Source organism: Nyctereutes procyonoides, unplaced genomic scaffold (genome assembly GCF_905146905.1).
Source record: "Nyctereutes procyonoides isolate TBG_1078 unplaced genomic scaffold, NYPRO_anot_genome, whole genome shotgun sequence".
Lineage (NCBI taxonomy): Eukaryota > Metazoa > Chordata > Mammalia > Carnivora > Canidae > Nyctereutes > Nyctereutes procyonoides.
The window spans coordinates 78,746,714-78,764,104 of NW_026575146.1; the positions used below are offsets into that span (position 1 = coordinate 78,746,714).

At 55.5% G+C, this 17,391-nt stretch overlaps 2 protein-coding genes across 5 annotated transcripts in view; both read right to left on the bottom strand.

Moving 5' to 3' along the window:
- Positions 1-1,687: 1,687 nt before the first annotated feature.
- On the bottom strand, positions 1,688-12,879 carry CCDC97 (coiled-coil domain containing 97). The gene is made up of 5 exons (XM_055309876.1): positions 12,707-12,879; positions 8,280-8,735; positions 6,418-6,696; positions 5,851-5,980; positions 1,688-3,792 (listed from the first exon to the last, which is right to left on the bottom strand). The coding sequence occupies exons 1-5, from the start codon at positions 12,753-12,755 to the stop codon at positions 3,672-3,674; spliced, it is 1,035 nt and encodes a 344-aa protein (XP_055165851.1). The 5' UTR covers positions 12,756-12,879; the 3' UTR covers positions 1,688-3,671.
- A 2,301-nt stretch (positions 12,880-15,180) lies between these two features.
- HNRNPUL1 (heterogeneous nuclear ribonucleoprotein U like 1) overlaps positions 15,181-17,391 on the bottom strand; it is a 35,414-nt gene continuing 33,203 nt past the window's right edge. For all 4 annotated transcript variants that reach the window (XM_055309880.1, XM_055309877.1, XM_055309879.1 and 1 more), the window contains exons 14-15: positions 16,719-16,910; positions 15,181-16,123 (exon numbers count right to left, since the gene is read on the bottom strand). In XM_055309880.1, the coding sequence (XP_055165855.1) occupies positions 16,007-16,123; positions 16,719-16,910 (309 nt within the window). In that variant the 3' untranslated portion in view covers positions 15,181-16,006. The remainder of the gene's footprint in view (positions 16,124-16,718; positions 16,911-17,391) is intronic.

Below are 17,391 nucleotides of genomic sequence, written 5' to 3' on the forward strand. Positions count from 1 at the left end.
TGTGTCTCAGCAAGTCTGTGTGCAGGAGTGGGTCGTCTCCCTGGGGTGGGCTGTGTGAGTTTTTTCTCAGCACTTTTGCTGTTGTTCTCGGGGCGTAAATTCGTGCATTCTGCGGGAAGTTTGACTTGAAATGCGGATGTTTTCTGTGCATGTTTACACGTCTGCGAGAAAGGTGTTTCCAGGAGTTTGCTGTGGGAGCTGGCTTTCCAGTGCTTGTGTGCGGCAGTTCGCAGCGTCTGCGTGCTGTGGGCGGCTTGTTTCTGGGTGATGTTCGGGATCAGTGTGTGCATCCCTGGTATTCGGAGCACGTTGCGTCTGTGGGGTGTGTCTCCAGCATGCTTGCTGTCATATTCCTCGTGTGTGTGTGTGTGTGTGTGTGTGTCCATCTGTCCATTCAGGGACTGGTATCCTCAGCTCTAGGAGCAGATGGTGTTTGCATTTTGTCTCCCCACATGTGGGCTGGTGACTTCGGTGTGTGAGCTCTAGTGTGGGTCTCTATTTTGCATCATGTGATCTTCAAGGTGTTTTGAGTTTTCAGGGGGGTGGCACTGTGTCCTGCAGGTCTGTGTTTTGTGCTGGTGTTTCCAGGGCCGGAGCAAGGCGGGGGGGGGGGGGGCGCATGGTGTGTCCCCAGGGAAGCCGTTGGCATCCCGAGCGACACGCCCAGTGGCCTCTGTGCTGAGTGGAGGCTGCGTCTGCGGTGTGTCCCCTTGCCGGCTGGTGCCACGCTGGCTCGGGGCTGGCTGTGGCAGGCGGGCAGGGCAGGGGCTGTGGTGGGCACTGGACCCGCGCCCGGACCTTGGTATAAATATCCCAGCTGCCGGCGGCTGTGTTTACTCGGCCCCAGCCTGGGGGCGGCGGCAGCCCAGCAGGTCCTGGGGGCGGGGGTGACCAGGCCACAGCGCAGACACTTCCTTCTGGCCAGACAGGCCACAGCCTCACTGCCCCTTCCCGCCCCCTTTCTGGATGGGGGTGTGGCGGCGACCCCTCATCCTGGGCTCCCAGGGGCCACCAGTGACCCTCTGACCTGAACATCCTCACTGGGCTTCCCAGGGTCTGGGAGACCGAGAAGAGGGACTAGCCGCCAGGGGTGAGGGGGCAGGCCAGGGACCCCAGGGAAAGGGAGAAAAGGGGGTGGAGCCTCTGGTAAGAAGGCACAGGCATGGTCTGCGAGGTGCAGAGACGCGTGTGGAGGGCTGAACGGGAGGGAAGCCAGAAGGGTGGCAGACTTCTTGGGCAGGACTGACGGGGAGGGGCGTGGAGAGTAGAGGGCTAGAGGGGAGGTGGGAAATGATGGGAGATCAGAGCAGCCGGGGAGGCCCAAGGGGCTGAGAGGAGGGAGGGGAGGGGGGCAGCGGTGGGAGGGACAGGATGAGAAGGCAGGAGATGCAGGGGGGTCAGACAGGGGTGCGGGTGGCGGCCGGCAGGGCCAGCCAGGACACACAGGAGACGGGGTGGGGGCCGGATGCCCACGGAGGGGCTCTCCCTCCCTGACTCAGCCTCTCCGTCCACCCCGACCCAGGGCTGGGGGCGGAGGGCCAGGCGCCCCCCGGGGCACCTCCAGGTCGCAGCGGGCTGTGTCGGGGGTGTGTCTCCCACAGGCCCTCTCCACTGGCCCCACCTCTGTCTAAGCGGCCAACGCTCCCCGTCTCCGCCATCTGACTAACCCTAATTCTGACTCAGCTGCTGTTGTCTCTCATCACTTTATTATGTAACGAATCTACGTCCGGCAAAGTATATCACAAACAGCCTTAATGACCAAATGACAGACGGACGAAACCCGCACACATCACGGAGGGCTGCTCCTGTGTTAGCAAACTCTCCCGGGCTGCGGGCTGCGGGCACACACATACCCAGGGGCAAGCCGGGCCGGCGGAGGATGCTGCGCTTCTCTGGGAGCCGGGGCAGCGACGCGGCGGCACATGGGGCGCAGGAGCGCCGTGATGGTTCCGGCCCAGGTGCTGACTTACACGCCATCCAGACGGTTCCGAGCCCTTGCGGGGCGGTGCCAAGCGCGTGGGGAGGGGGTGAAGCTTAGCGCTGGTATCCTGACAGCCAGCTCCTCGTTGGTCTTCCTGACACGCAGCCTACGACAATGGTCTCCAGCACCTGTGAGGTCCTAGACCCAGTGTTCCATCTCCACTGGCCAGGCGGCCTTCACCAAGTGACATCTCCCTTCTGGCCTCCCCTGACTCACCTATGAAATGGAGGTGAGTCCCCGGTTCACAGGGCTGCTTGGAGGACTCAGTGTGGCGCCGGGCCCGGCAAAGGACAGGGCTGTTCAGTCACTGGATGCTTCCATACTTAAGTCTCTCCATGTGAATGTCCCTTGGCCTCTAGGCCAGCTCTCACTTTCTGTGTCTGGCTCTAGTCCTGCTTGACCCAGAGGGCAGAGCTGACGCCCAAGGGTCAAGAGCTGTGGCCCCAGGAGGCCTCGGGGTCTTCCCCTTACGCTGGGCTGCCTGCCTGAAGTGGTCTTGAGGGTCCTGTGGGCTTGGCTATGGTGAGGTGCCACCATTCTGGCTTCCAGGAGCAAAGGGTCCCCAGGCCCCGCCTCTCTGACCTGTGGCCTCTGCCGCCCACCCCCACGCAAGATGCTGACCCTGTCTCCATGTGTGTCTGCTGGGGTAGCAGGAGCCGGGTGTGGGGGCATGGGAAGGCGGGACGCCTGGGTTCCCACAGGCCAGTGGCTGAGTCACTGGGAGGCCATCTGGCTCCCATTAGCCCGGGGCGGCAGGGGGCTCTGTGGGGCGGGCCCTGTGGCCAGCTGGGGGCAGGGATGCTGGGGCAGGCTGTGTGTGGGATGACTCAGGACCCATGATAACAGCCTGTGCGTATTCAGGGAGTGTAAACAGGAGAGGGAGAAGGAGGCGGAGGAAATGAAGGAAGGGAACATTGTGGCCAGCAGACGGGGGTGTGGGGCTGACAGGGGAGAGCCCCCTGCCCCTTCCCGCCATACCCAAGCTGGCAGGCTCGTGGCCCCAGTGATGCCCCTGCATCCTCCTCCCAAGCCGGGGTCCTGGCGGAGAGGTTACTGCTGGTAGACACCTTCCTCCGCAGTCAGGGCTCTGGAGGGACCACATGGAAACCAGAGACAGAAAGGCTGAGAGGCAGACAGAGGGCCAGAGGCGGCGTGGAGTGCGAGAGATGGGAGCGTACAGGCAGGAAGAGCCAGAGCCCCGGAGAGCGAGGCTGAAGGAGACAGGATGGAACAGAGGCAAGGAGGCAAGAGCCGCAGTGCAGAGGCGGAGAAACAGGCTCGGAGGAGAGGCTGGGGGCAGACCCGGACCCTGCACTGGGCACTTCCATCCACCTGGCCTCACATGGCCTACAGCTACGAGAGGCCCACTGGCCTCGCTCAAGGGGAGGATGTTCGGCCTGGGCCCTGTCGTGGGAAGAGAGGCACAGAGAAGGGGACAGAGAAAGGCAGAGAGGAAAGACAGGTGCAGACGGAGGAAGGGATGCAGAAAGCAAGAGAAAAGCAGGGAGAAAAAGCGAGTGAGCCAGAGAGATAGTGAGACACAGGCGGAGTGGGCGTTGGAGGGCGGGGGGGGGGGGGGGAGAAGCAGGGAACCCCACACACAGAGGGGCAGGGAGTCGGCTGGGATGGCACCAGAGCCAGCGAGGCTGTGCCCTAGAGGGAGTCGTGGGTGGGGCAGGTGGCCAGGCCATCAGTCCCCGTCCAGCTCTGGGCTGGGTGCGTCCTCAGGCTCCTCCTCATCGAAGTACCTCTCCTCCTCATCCCGTGCCACGATGTCCAGGTTGTCAAAGTCGGGGTTGTCGTCCACAGTGCTGCAGAGGGAGGGGGCTGTCAGGGGCTGGCTCTGTGGGCCCCAAGGTCAAAGGCCATATGCTGGCAGCTGTAAATGGGAGCTGACCCCTGGAGGGGTGGCACAGAGTCTCTCAGAGCTTCAAACAAAAGGCAACATTTTCCAAAGCAGAGATTTTACATAAAAACTTCTGGTTTCTGGGACGCCTGGGTGGCTTGGGGGTTAAGCGTCTGCCTTTGGCCCAGGGTGTGATCCTGGAGTCCCCGGATCGAGTCCCACATCGGGCTCCCTGCGGGAGCCTGCTTCTCCCTCTGCCTGTGTCTCTGTCTCTTTCTCTCTCTGTGTCTCTCATGAATAAATGAATAAAATCTTAAAAACAAACAAAAAACTTCTGGTTTCTCTCAAAAAGCTGGAAGATGTGGTGACAGGACTCACACTCCCAAGTGGTTCTCAATCAGGAAGATTCTCCCCTCTGGGGACGTTTGGGGATAACTGGAGACACTTTGGTTGTCACAGCTAGGGGGCTCCTACTGGCATGTGGGGACTCGACAACAGGGAAGCCACTCAGCACCCTACTGTGCACAGGACGATGCTCCACATGAAGAATCATCTGGCCCAATAGGCCAACAGTGCTGAGAAATGTCTACCCTAAGGTGACCAGTGATCCTGAATTGTCGAGGACCCTTGGCTCGACACCAAACCCTTCCATGACTTCCACCACACTTGCCTGGGTGCAGAAAGCTGTCTAATCTGGTCCCGCAAACTCTGATGAGACCACCTACCTCACCCCTTGTGGATTGCTCCAGCCACCTGAGCCACCTTGCTGTTCCTCCGAGTTACCTCAGGGCCCTTGCACCTGCTGTTCTCCCTGCAGGAACATTCTCATCCCAGATATTTATGTTGCTTACCCCTCACATCATGTAAGTCTGTGCTGAAGCGTCACCTGCTTGGAGAGCCTTCCCTGGCCACTTCGTCACTACTCCCAACCCCCCGCCCCTGGACCCTGCCTTCATTTTCTTTACGGGCCCATCAGTACTAGATGCTAAATACTTCTTTTGCTTCCTCACTAGAGTGGGACTCTCTTCAGGGCAGGGAACCCTTTTGTCGGTTTTGTTCACTGCTTTAGCCCGGGAGTCTGGAAACGGCAGGTACTCAGCACACAGCAGCTGAATGCAGATGAGGGACCCACTGGCCCTGCTGCCCAGCAGTGGCCCTTCCGAGGGGACGGGCTTTGCTCACCACTCACTCCTCTCCCTTACGTCATACCCAGTTTCCTCATGGGCACCTGGCTCTCTGAGGGCTCCCCACGGCCCAGGAACTCTGTGCCCCGCTTTGTGTGGGAACTCAGGCCCAGAGGCTCTACCACAGCTGGCAGTGGATCAACCAGCCTTGCCTCTAGAGCTGGGTGGTGGGGTGGGGGTAGCCCTAGATCAGGCTCGCGATACTCCTGGGGGCCGTGGCAATGGCGCCCCCCACTCAGCTGGTGAGGCTCCACTTGGTGAGGCTCCACTTGTTCGTGTGTTGCTGGGGCTGGGTCTGAAGCCGGCCCTTGGCTGGCACACCCACAAGGCGAGACTGCCTCAGTTGTCAAAACCATTTATCTTGGATACTTTGCTCCTGTGTCCTTTTCACTGATGGCAAGAATCCTTTCCAAAGCAGTGGCTGTGTGTCTTGCCATGGGGTTACAATGGGGATGTCAACGAGCAGCACTGTGGGGGCAGCCCCCAAAGTACCCCCTGTGCCAGGCACTGACTGCCAGGGGTTATTTCCTGAGCACAGGGAAGTCTGAGGAAGAAGCTGGGGTGCCTGGGAGACACCTGGAGAGGCCTGGGGTGGTGGCATCCTACAAGGCCACCACCACTCACCTGAATGGAAATATTTCAATGTTTTATCCAGTTTGAGCTGTTCGTCAGCCCTGCTTAGTCCCTTCATCAGGTGAGGGGACGGAGACTCAGAGATGGACAAAGCTCAACCAAGGACACCCACCAATCTCTGGTTGATGTGAAACCCTCATGCCATCTGAGCAGAGTAAGGGCTGTGGGGTGCCAGGCTGGGGGAAGGGGAGTGGGGCCCCAGTCACCTGTAGTCAAAGTCCCCGTCCTTGCCGTCCAGGAAGCGCTGGTGCATCCGGCTGGTGAACTCTTCCCGCAGAATCAGCCGTTCTTCTGAGTCAGGCACCCAGGCTTCTGAGTCTTTGCTGGGGCTCTGGTCTGTAGGGGTGGACACCCACAGTGGGGGTGATGTGAGCAGGCCACTAGGGGAGGTGCTGAACACTCAGACCCTGGGAGCCACCTCCTCTGTGCTGGTGGCACTAGGAATACAGTGGTGACCAAGACAGCCCCAGCCCGGCCCTCCTGGGGTCCATGCCAGACACAATGACAGTACAGTGCTCTGGAGGCTGCAGAACAGGGTCACGACCTGCTACCTGGAGTGTGGTAAAGGGAAGGCATTCCCGGCAGAGGGAACAGCATGAACAATGGCCTAGAGGTGAGCGATTGCTGGGTGCCTTTGGGGAGTGGGGAACAGAGATGCTGGAAAGATTGGGAATAGTCTGGGCACTCAGGCCATGCAGGGAGGAGAGGGACGTGAGGTCTGCTCCTGCAGGTCAGAGGCCCAGCCTGGGAGGCTCCCTGGTACTGTCCCTCACCTTCCTCATCACTGTCGTCCTCCTCTTCCTCCTCCTCCAGGCAGGCCTCCTCCTCCTCCTGCTGCTGGAGCAGCCGCTGCTGCAGCTCCCGCTCCTGGTAGGACTGGAGCAGCAGGTCGGAGAGCGGGCAGGCAGGTGTGCCGAGGGCGCCGGGCTTGGGCGGCTGGTGGGTTGGGGTGCGGGCACTAAGCTCCTCCTGGGTTAGGTACTGCCCGATGTACTGCTCGTATAGCAATGGGGCCCGGAACCGCATCTGCTCGTCACTGAAGTACTCGCCGCCTGCACAGGGACAGGGTGGGTATGGGGTCAGGGGTCTATGCGTGAAGCTGGGGCCTGGGTGCAGGATGAGCATGTCTGAGCAGACACATGTCCGTGATCATGCTTGTAGGGAGCCATGAGCGCACAAGTGCAAGCGTATGTGTGTACATTCAGACACGTAGGGAAATGTGCAGGGGACTGAGGTCACGTGACTGGAGTACTCGCACATGCATCTGAGCACGTGTGCGCAATCAGCCCTGTATCAGCACATGTACTCACGCGTGCATGGTCAGCTATGTACATTCTGGCCCCCGAGCACCGGTGGCCTGGGGCCTGTGCACAGCTATGCCTGGGCAGGGTTCATACATCCCTGCCCATTGGTGTCCATGGTCACACAGGTATACACAGCCTCCTGAATGCCTGACTGGGCGTGTTTGGGAGTCGGCGTGTAGGATGCCACAGCCAAGTGGCCTGCACACAGGAGCCAGGATGTAGACTATGTGTGGCCGTCTGTGCACAAGCTGGACATGCCAGATGTGGGCATCCCTGGTGGTCTTCTAGACCCCAGATCTCACCTCTCTCCCAGAGTGTTCTTCTCAGTAGTCCTCCCTCAGGTGGGCTTGGCTTCCCCACCACCCTCAAACCCAGGATCTCTGAGTCTCCCCTGGCTGCCTGTTCCTGTAGGGTGGCTCTGACCCTCAGAAAACAGTTAAATCTGCCCAGTCCCTCCTACCCACAGGTCTCAGCCCCGTTTTCAGGGCCCAGGGCAAGAATCTGCCCAGAATCCTGGCCTCTGCAGCGCTGGGGTCTGTGGCCATCCCTGTTCTAACCGTCCCCCTCATCCATCTGTTTCTGGTGTTTCCCACCATAGTGTTTCTCTCCCTCCATTTCCCTGGCTGTCAGCCTCTCTCCCTCAGTCTGTTTCTGCCCTTCTGCCTCCTGTCCCTCCTGGGTTCTGTGTCTGTCACCCCCTTACCCCATTCATTCGATCCTCCTCCCTCCCATCTTTCTTCACTCTCTGCCTGTCACGGAGTCCTATCTTCTCCACCTCCCTTGCTCTAGGGCCTGTGTCTTTTCCCTAACCAGAATCTTCACTCACTCTCTGCTTTGTGTGCTCTCATCTTTCAACTTCAGTTCTGGTGTCCTTGTTCAGAAAGATGCTTGTAATTCTGCTGTGGTCAAAAAGGTATGGGTGTTTTCCTTCATGGCCTTCACATGTGTGCTTTGTTTTGGAGGGCCTCTGTGTCCCCAGAGTCACAGACATACTGTCCTGGGTTTCCTCAGCACCTCTGTGTATGGTGTGAGGTAGGGAATCGTGTTTCCCTGAGAGATAACCAGCCATCATAGTGCTGGGTTCTGTGTCTGTGATCCACTGATGTCATCTACTAAATTCTGGCCCTTCTCACTGCTTGTCCCATTCTCCTCCCTGGGTTCCTGTCTCTACCTATCTTGCCTCATCACTTCATGTTTCTGTTTCAACCTCCCTGTGTCTGTGTCTCAAAACTTACCTCCCAGGACCTCTGCCCATGTCTCTGTCCTTGCATCCTGTTTCTTACTTCCTCTGCCTCAGTATCCCTACCCACCCAGCCCACCTGTCCCCACACCTTGGATGAGCTCACGCAGGGCAGCGTAGCGTCGGTTACGCAGGCGGGTGCGCAGGGTGCGGGGTCGGGCACTGCCCTGCCGGGCCACCTCGGCACAGTAGAAGTCTGCACGATGGTCACCGCGCAAGTGGCCAAAGCAGGCCAGATGCTCCTCTCGGAGGCCTGTGCGGAAGCGCTCCAGGAACACCAGTGGCTTCTCGTGGTATAGCTGGCCCAGGATGGCCACCTTCTCCCGCTCAGTCAGGTCAGGCTCGCCCTGCTGCTGGCTACACACAGGCAGGCGGCTGGCAGCCACAGCACGCAGCATGGCACTCACCGCCGGATTCTCAGCCCCAGGGGAGCCATCATCCGGGGCCCCTGGTGCTCTCTCTGCTGCTTCCAACTTGTTCTGGGGTCTGGGTGGGACAGGTGTCCAGCTCAGTTCTCCCCAGTGCCCAGTACTGGCCTGTGTACAGTCTATGGAGAGAGGGGAGATTTATTAGTCCTGGGATGGGAATGCGGGAGAGGTGGAGTGGGTAGAAAGAACTCATTTTACATTTACTGAGTACCTACTATCTCCTGGGCACTGTTCTAGGTTCTAAAGATACCGTAGGAAGCACAAAGTTGACATTTTAATAGGGGACATGGACAATGAAAAATAGAATTATTGAAAACGTATGATGTGTTAGCAAACATACAGTCTGTTGTACGGTTCTAAGAACTATGTAGAAAAATGAAGAGGGACACCTGGATGGCTCAGGGGCTGAATGTCTGCCTTTGGCTTGGGGTATGATCCTGAGGTCCGGGATCGAGTCCTGCATCAGGCTCCTTGAGGGGAGCCTGCTTCTCCCTCTACCTATGTCTCTGCCTCTCTTTCTGTATCTCTCATGAATAAATAAATAAAATCTTAAAAAAAATTAAATTAAATAAAGCCTTTCCTTTTAAAAAAAAAATGAGGAGGGAAGGAGGAGGGAATGGGGTCAGTGGTGGGCAGGCTGCAATTTAATTTATTTGAAAGAGGGAAGAGGGAGGTGGGGAGGGGAAGAAAAAGGGAGAAAGAATCTGAAACAGACTCTGTGCTGAGCACAAGCCAACGTGGGGCTCGATCCTATGACCTGAAACTAAACCAAGAGTCAAACGCTTAACTGACTGAGCCACACCAGGCGGCAATTTTAAATGGGGCAGTCTGAGAAGACCTTGCCAAAAAGTGACAGTAGAAACCTGAGGTATTGAGGGACTGAGCCACGACATTTTTTGGGGAAGACAGTTCCACAGAAAGGGAACAGCCAGTGCAAAGGTCCTGAGGTAGGAGTGTGTTTGGTGTGTTAAGTTGGTCCCTCACCACCTCATTCATTGACTTACTCAATTCCTTGCCTTTTCACTTGTTCACTAACACATCCACTAAATTGTTCACTCACTCCCTCGCTCTCTCCTACTCATTCACACATTCATCTAGCCACTTTTCAGCAACTCCAAATCTTGTGAGGCCCTGAACTGGACCATGCTGAAGATCCATGGGAATGAGCCAGCCCAACTCCTGCCCTCAGGGAACAGGCAGTATGATGGGGAAGACAGGAAGGTCAAAGACAAAACAGGTACTGGTAACAGGCAAACTGGGCGCTAGGCAAACCTTGTTGAGAGCTGCTTCTCAAAATGTGTAGGAACTGGAGCGAGGCTGAGCAAGCAGAAAATAAGAGAAGACAGAAAGTACAGGCAACTCTTTTGGGCAGTTTGGCTGGGACAGGGAAGAGGGAGGGGGCAAGGGTTACAAGTGCAGTGGGTTTCAGAGAGGGTTTTAATCATTGGGACCAGAGAAAACTAAGCTGAACCAGGGCAGGGGCCGTGGAGGAGGGCACATGAGGCGGTTGGTGGTTAGAAAGATGCTCAGGAAGCTGAGTAGACAAGCCATGGCGCTGAAGGGCTGGGAGGCGAGGGGTGCAACCAGTTCAGGTCTGGGGCTCTGGTCTGGGAACTAATCAAAATGTCCCTGAGACAGTAATGGATGAGGAGCAGATTTGGGGCGGGGGAAGCAGAGATGCTGAGGCCAGGCTGGGACATGGGCCCAGGGTACTTCCAAGGGGAGACATCTAAGAGACTGCTGGTGTGTGGGGCTAGAGACTTCTCAGAAGAAAAGTATAGGGCTGGGGACAGAGCCATGGAGTCAGCAGAACCAAGTCAAGAACCAAAGCCAAAGGAAATGAGAGCTCTTGGGGAGGGCAAGGGGAGTGTGTGAGGATGGGAGAAGAGTAGGCTAGGAAAGAGCCTGACTGGATGGGGAGAAGCCACGCCCACAAAGAAGGCCATGGAAGGCTACAAAATGGGCCCTGGAAAGACAGCCACGCTTTAATTTCTGGAGCCTGTGTGACTGTTTATGGCCAAAAAATGGGTTTCTACAGATGTGATGAAGTTAAAGGATCCTGGGACAGGGAGATTATCTTGTCCAGGTGGGCCCTACATGTCATGAGGAGGGTCCATAAGAGAGTCCAAGGGAGACTGGACATACAGAGAAGAGAAGGCCACGTGGAGATGGACAGAAGCAGAGATCAGAGTGATGTGGCCACATGCCAAGAATGCCAGGAGCCACCAGAAGCTAGAAGGGCCTCTGAGGGAGCCCTCCACGGTCCTGCTAACACCTTGATTTCAGTCTCATGGTACCAATTTCAGACCTCTGGCCTTCAAAACTGTGAGAAAATGCATTTCTGTTTTAAGATGACCCCAGTTTGTGGTCCTCTGCTGCAGCAGCCATAGGAAACTGTGAGAGGATGAGTGGGAGGAGTTGAGAGAGAAGGAAAGGCAAAAAGTGGTGTCACAGAAACCAAAGGGGGACCCTGGGTGGCTCAGTTGGTTGAGTGTCCAACTCTTGGTTTTGGCTCAGGTCGTGATCTCATGGGTCATGAGACAGAGCGTGGAGTTGGGCTTCAGGCTCCTCACTTGGTGGGGAGGCTGCTTGAAGATTCTCTCCCTCTGCCCTCCCCCTCAAATAAATAAATAAATCTCAGAAAGAAGGAAACCAACCAACCAAAGGACAGCTTTCAAGAAGGATGGAGGGGTCGATGGCACTGAATTCTCCAAGTGGTCTAATAAGAGAAAACCTGACTGGGGTGACTCCTTTTAACTACACCGAGGGGGGTGGGGTCATTGGTGACCCTGATCAGAGCAGTTTGTGGATGCAGAATCCGGACTGCAAGTCAGTGGGAGGTGAAGAAATGGAGGCAGGTGTGGAGGACTCTGGAGAAGATACATGGTATCTTAAGGCCCATGGGGGATCCCTGGGTGGCGCAGCGGTTTGGCGCCTGCCTTTGGCCCAGGGCGCGATCCTGGAGACCCGGGATCGAATCCCACGTCGGGCTCCCGGTGCATGGAGCCTGCTTCTCCCTCTGCCTGTGTCTCTGCCTCTCTCTCTCTCTCTCTGTGACTATCATAAATAAAGTTAAAAAAAAAAAAAATTAATTAAGGCCCATGGAATCCAGCGATAGATTTTTTTTAGGTTAAGCAAAAAAAATTTTTTTTAATGGGAAATTTCCAACATGCACAAATGTAGAGAATACAATATACCCATATACCCATCATCCAGCTTCAACAATGACCAATTCTTGGCCAGTGATGTTTCAGCCAACCTCTCAACTACATCTCCCACCACCTGGGATGAATCTGAAACAGGGGGGTGGAATTTTTTTAAGACTTTATTTATTCATTCATGAGAGACACACAGAGAGAGGTAGAGACACAGGCAGAGGGAGAAGCGGGCTCCCTGCGAGGAGTACCCCCCCCCCGCCCCCCATGAGGGACTCGATCCCAGGACCCCGGGGTCATGACCTGAGCAGAAGGCAGACGCTCAACCATTGAGAAACCCAAGGGTCCCAGGCATGAAATTTTAAGATGAGCAGAAGGAAGGCGTTTTAGATACTGATGGGAAAGCATCAGGGGAGATAAGATGAAAATGCAAAGGAGAGAGATGGAGGGAGCACAGAAACGGATTAGGGACCTAAGAACGCAGACGGCACTGTGGACTTCGGGGGAATGAGAACGAAGCGGAGGAGCTGTACGTGTGGCATCAGCGGAGTCTGCGTGGGACAAGAGGAAGGCCCGCCTGGAGCAAGGCAAGGGGCAGTGCGACGCAGGGAGGGGGTAACTGAGAGCCACGGCTGACTGGCCGGGGGGCAGGGGCCAGGTGTGGGTTGACCTGATACCTGGTGAGGAGTCGGGCTAGCCTGGCACATGGAAAGGGCTGGCCTGGAACTCTGAAGGGGAGAGTTTCGGGGGAGGGGACGGGGCGAGGGCGGCAGCCCGCGACGAGAGTGGAATTAATCCGGACAGAGTGGCGAGGGGGACTGGTAAACCCGCAAGCGTCCCCCCATAAAGAGTCCTCCTGCGCGCCGACGGGGAATCATTTCCCAGTGACACCGCAGGCCCACCCTCCCGCCACCTCCGCGTGGCCAGGACCTCACCTTCATCAGGTTCCCTCGCCGCCACCGCCGCGGTCGCCACGGCCTCCATACTGATTCTCTACTAATTAGCCGCCGCGGTGGGGTCTGCACGCCAATCCCGGGCCCAAGCCCTGGGCGGCCACTTCCGGCTGAGCACACTCCGGGGGCCGGGTGCTCGGCGGAGTCCCAAACAACAGTTCCGGGCTGAAGGCGGACCTTCCAATGCGCATGCGTGGCCCCCTGGCGCCCCTCCCCCCCCGCAGCCGGGAACCTAAAGGGCGCCCGGGTCAGTGGATTTTCCCTGCCCCAACCCCCCCGCCCCCATCCGACCTGCTGCGGAATTGCACTATCAGAAAAGGATGTGACCCATCGTTCAACCTGCTCACCGCTGACTCCAGAGCCTGGCATGCTTACTTCTGGGATGGATGGTTGAATGGCCATAGTCCAGAGCCTCTTGAAGATTTGTACTTTGGTTTAGACTCCATCCGTTTTTCCTTCACCACTTCAAAGAGTATCTACTAAGCTTTGTCTCTTACTTCTGTCATCAAAACCAGTCCCGGACTAGCACGATATGGGTGGTGAGATCAGATAGAACTTCCCAGTGTGTTCCAGGACCTGAAGAATTGCAGATGTGAAGGGTGATAACCCTGGTCCTGGATCTGCTCTGGGTGATGGGTACTGACTCATTCAATTGTGTTAGCAACAAAGTGGATAGACCCATCACAGGTGAGTACCCTGACTGGCCCAGGCTCTCTTGGGGTTGCCTGGAGGGTTACGAACTTTCTTGAGATTTGTGACTCCCCAAGAACAAACCAGCAGTCTGAAGTTCAAAGGGGGAGTAGCAAAAGGTGAAGCCAGAAAGGTCACTGGAGACCAGGCACACAGGGCCTCCTAAGCCACACTAAGTAGCTTGTGTTCCTTTATCCTTCAGGTGGCGGGGTTGGGGCAGGGAAAGCATCAGGGTAAGGGTTTGGAGGTAAGGGAGATCTGTGAGGAGGCTGGTGCACTGATCCAGACCCTGTGGACTGGAGCTGAAAAACTTCCCATTTGCATTGCCAGGATGAGGAATCTGGACGCCCATTTGTTACAGCTGATAGGTGGGGACTGCCACTTGAGATTGCCCAGAGAGGCCAGCAGAGGGTGCTGTTGCCCAACACGTGGACCTGCAAAGAAGGGGACTTCCTGGATAGACTTGAGGCCCTTCCCCTCCTGCTCTCCCTGAGCAGGCAGATGGAGGCACTCTAGAGTCCCTTTTAGTCTAACTGGCCACCAATTTTGGCTCCACCTCACATTCAGATGCCTCATCCCTGACCTCCAAACTAGTCAGCCTTCCTCCTTTTGCAGCCATTGCTTTCCTAAGGCTCTGAGGTCTTCCTGTAAGGGAAGGGATGGGACTGAGATGGCACTCCTGTGCCCCAGCACTGTCCCTCACAAGGGGCCAGGAACACCATATATCCCAAAGTGATAAAGAAAATGACTCCAGTTGCTGGGGAAGGAGGATACTGGGCTATAGCGATGCAATCACAGTCTTTCTACCCTGGCTATTTAAAAAATTGTTCCCTTCTCCAGGAAGATCTCCCCTTACCACACTCCCCACTCTCAGGCTTTCACAGCTGACCACTTGGTGCTGTCACCGTCTGATGACAAGTCTGTGTTACCTCTGGACTGGGAGACATGCGAGAGCAGGGCTCAGGACTGCCCTAACCATGGTATATTCCCAGCACTGTCGAAAGAGTGAGGCATAGAGCAAGTACCTAACACATAGTTGCTGGATAAAAAAAGTTCCTGGAATCCCCACTGGCCTGGATCCAGGAGTGCAGGCAGGACCTGTCCTAACTCCAGCACCCAAGGCCAGGACCGAAGTAGATGGGCAGTCACACCCAATGATAACCCCCAACAGTCCAGCCCTGGTCTCCATCCCATCAGCTCTACCTAGGGACCTGCCATGCCTTCTTTACACAAATTCCAGGAGAGATTTGGGGCTGTGAGTGGACCAGAAGTGGAACCACTTTAAAATGAACTAGTGGATTTTAAACTGAGAGCCCCAGGTTTAAGGGGGGGCATCCCCAGCACCAAAACAGGGCCAGGCACAGGCATCCCTCAGTAGGTGTTTAATGGATGAGTAAATAATGTCCCCTTGAAAAGGTCCCACCCCAATTAAAGGCCAACTGCAGTAACACTTCAGGGTTTCAACCCTGCTTCCTTCCTGCTAGGAGGTGCCATGTCGTTTATTGAAAGAAAACAAAACAAAGCAAACACATTTCTTAATAAGTGCAGTTTGTTAAAATCCTGTTAAAACATATGGGTCAAGGGGGGAGTAAAAATAATCAGAGGATCATTGTAGGAAAAACCTTTAGGTCTGGCACCTGGGAGACCTCTGGAGAGGAGGCGGTGGGAGAAATTTCATGTTCTGAAGGGAAGGAGCCCCCCCCCCAACCTCCCCTTCTTCCCTCTCACCCGCTTAATCCCACCAGAAACTACCAAGACGCCCGGAATAAAAGGTTTCAAGTTCAATAGTCACACTCTCTCCAAATACAAAAAGCAGTTACAATTCAACTCAACACAGAAGCTCGTGTGCAAGGTTACGGGAAACTGAGACATCGTATAAAAAGTTAGGTTAAAGATGATTCTGTGGTTTTGTTTTTTGTGTATTTTGTTTTGTTTTGAGGGTGTGGCTCTTCCTCAGTCACCTGAACTCAGCAAAGAAATGGTTATCCTGATGAAATATCAACAGCCACAGTAAAAACAGATATTCTAAAAATTAAAAAAAAAAAAAAAGCATAATTTCCAAAAAATATCTGTCACTGCTTCCTCCCTCCACATTTTACTTTTTAAACTTGTGGGTTTTTTTTTTTTTTAAGTTTTTGATTTTTTTTTTTTTAATCCTGAAAAGTAGACAGTAAAACAGCTCCTGGAAGAATGTACAACCAACTGCATGAGGGTCTGGAAGCTGAGGGGCTGGAGCAGGGCTGGGAGAGGTGGGCAGAAGGACCCCCCCCTCAGCCACTGTAGCCTCACTGTATGACCAAGGGGGGTATGTGTCTTTAGTCAAAAATGAGGAAGGGAAGAGGAGGAAGAGGGGGAGGAAGAAGGTAAGGGGACAAACAGAAAATAAAAGGTCATTGTTGCCTGTTTGAATCCAGAGAAAAATGCCCAGCCCTGTGTTGGGGAAGAAGCCCCTCAGAGGGGAGGCAGTGGGCTGAAAGGAGGCAGCCCTGGGATGACCCGTCCCCCAGCACCACAGGACCCAGGGTGGGTAGACGAGGGGGCCGAGGTGGGCGCTGGTGGAGGAAGCCGGCAGGGGCCTCCAGAGCACACTGGCTACTGTGTGCTTGTGCCTCCCTGTGTGTTCCCGGAGTAGCTCCCGTAGTCGTAGTTCCCGTAGTATGGTGGCCACTGGCCCTGGTTCTGATAGTATTGGTTCCACTGCTGGGCATACTGGAGAGAGAAACCAAGAGCACCAGGTTGTCCTTACCCAGATCCACATATGGCTGCTGCTTTGACCCCACTCTCACCCAGGGCAGAGATGAGCGTGTTGACGATAGCCAACACACAGGTCCCCTGACAGAGAAATCAAGGTCCCTTGGGATGACATGTGACTGACCTAATGCCACATCGTTGGGGAGTCAGGGGCTACAGCCCAGACCTCCTGGCCTGCCAACCTAATGTCCTTGCAGGTGTAGGTAGATACCATATTCAAAACAGTAACAGGTATGATGGTCTAGCATCAACCAAGGGAATGGACACTGGCCATGGTGCTGAAGCAGGATTTGGAGGCCTCTACTATGCCATTTGCTGGCTTTACTGGGGAGAAGAGGTTCAGATACAGTTATTTATTAGCAGCCAGTGCATTAGTGTTGACCAAATGAAATGGCTACATCAGTTGAATGCCAGCTCAAGGCCTGCCCATCTTTGCAGCAGGAATAAATAGGGACTCCAATCACGGAATACACATTCATGTGGGTCCCCCAGAAGTCTCTCTATATGCACCCGCCCCCCAAGTCCCAGACTCCCTCCCGAGTCTGGCACCTACCTGTTGATACTGGTTATAGCTGGGCTGAGGGTAGGTCTGTGCAGTGGGAGGCGGTGGTGGGGTGTAGGGAGCCGGGTTGTAGCCGCCATAGCTCCCATAGTTGTAGGCAGGTGGTGGTGGAGGTGGAGGTGGTGGAGCTGTGTAGCCCTGGCTGTAACCTCCCTGGTTGTAGGGTGGCTGGCTGTAACTCGGCTGGAAAATAGGGGGAAAACCAGGGCTCTGTGAAATAGCTCAGCTGGGATGGAGAAAGGACCTTTATAAGCAGTGGGCCACAAAGGAACTTCCCTGGTGGAGGTTATTTGAAGGCTGAGGAAATGGATCAGCTCTGTGACATGCTGAGACAGGGTAGGAGGTAGGGTTGTGTTTTGGGCTCTACTCCCAGCTCTAAGACCCTGGGGGAGCAAGGCAGAAGCATCTTCTGAAATTCCACTGCTTCTCCGCCCCGTAAAATGATAATTACAACAGAACTACCCCTTCAGATTGCCTTGTGTATTCAGTAAGCCTGAGTGTACAAGCCACTGGCTACTCTATAAATGGTGGTAGTTGTTTGGGAAGGTCTGCTGAGAAAAGTAGTAGCAATTTCCCAAGTGCTTCCTACGTGCAGATGGTATCATTAACCCATCTAATCCCCCCATCAACTCTGTGGGGCAGGTTCTACTAGCTTCATTTTACA

Excerpts from the sequence above, each read along its gene's own strand:
- CCDC97 (XM_055309876.1), bottom strand. The coding sequence starts at position 12,755 with ATGGAGGCCGTGGCGACCGCGGCGGTGGCGGCGAGGGAACCTGATGAA. Across the intron at positions 6,697-8,279 it reads CCTGCGTGAGCTCATCCAAG|GCGGCGAGTACTTCAGTGAC; the intron begins GTGTGGGGACAG and ends GTCCCTGTGCAG. Across the intron at positions 3,793-5,850 it reads GACGGGGACTTTGACTACAG|CACTGTGGACGACAACCCCG; the intron begins GTGACTGGGGCC and ends CTCCCTCTGCAG.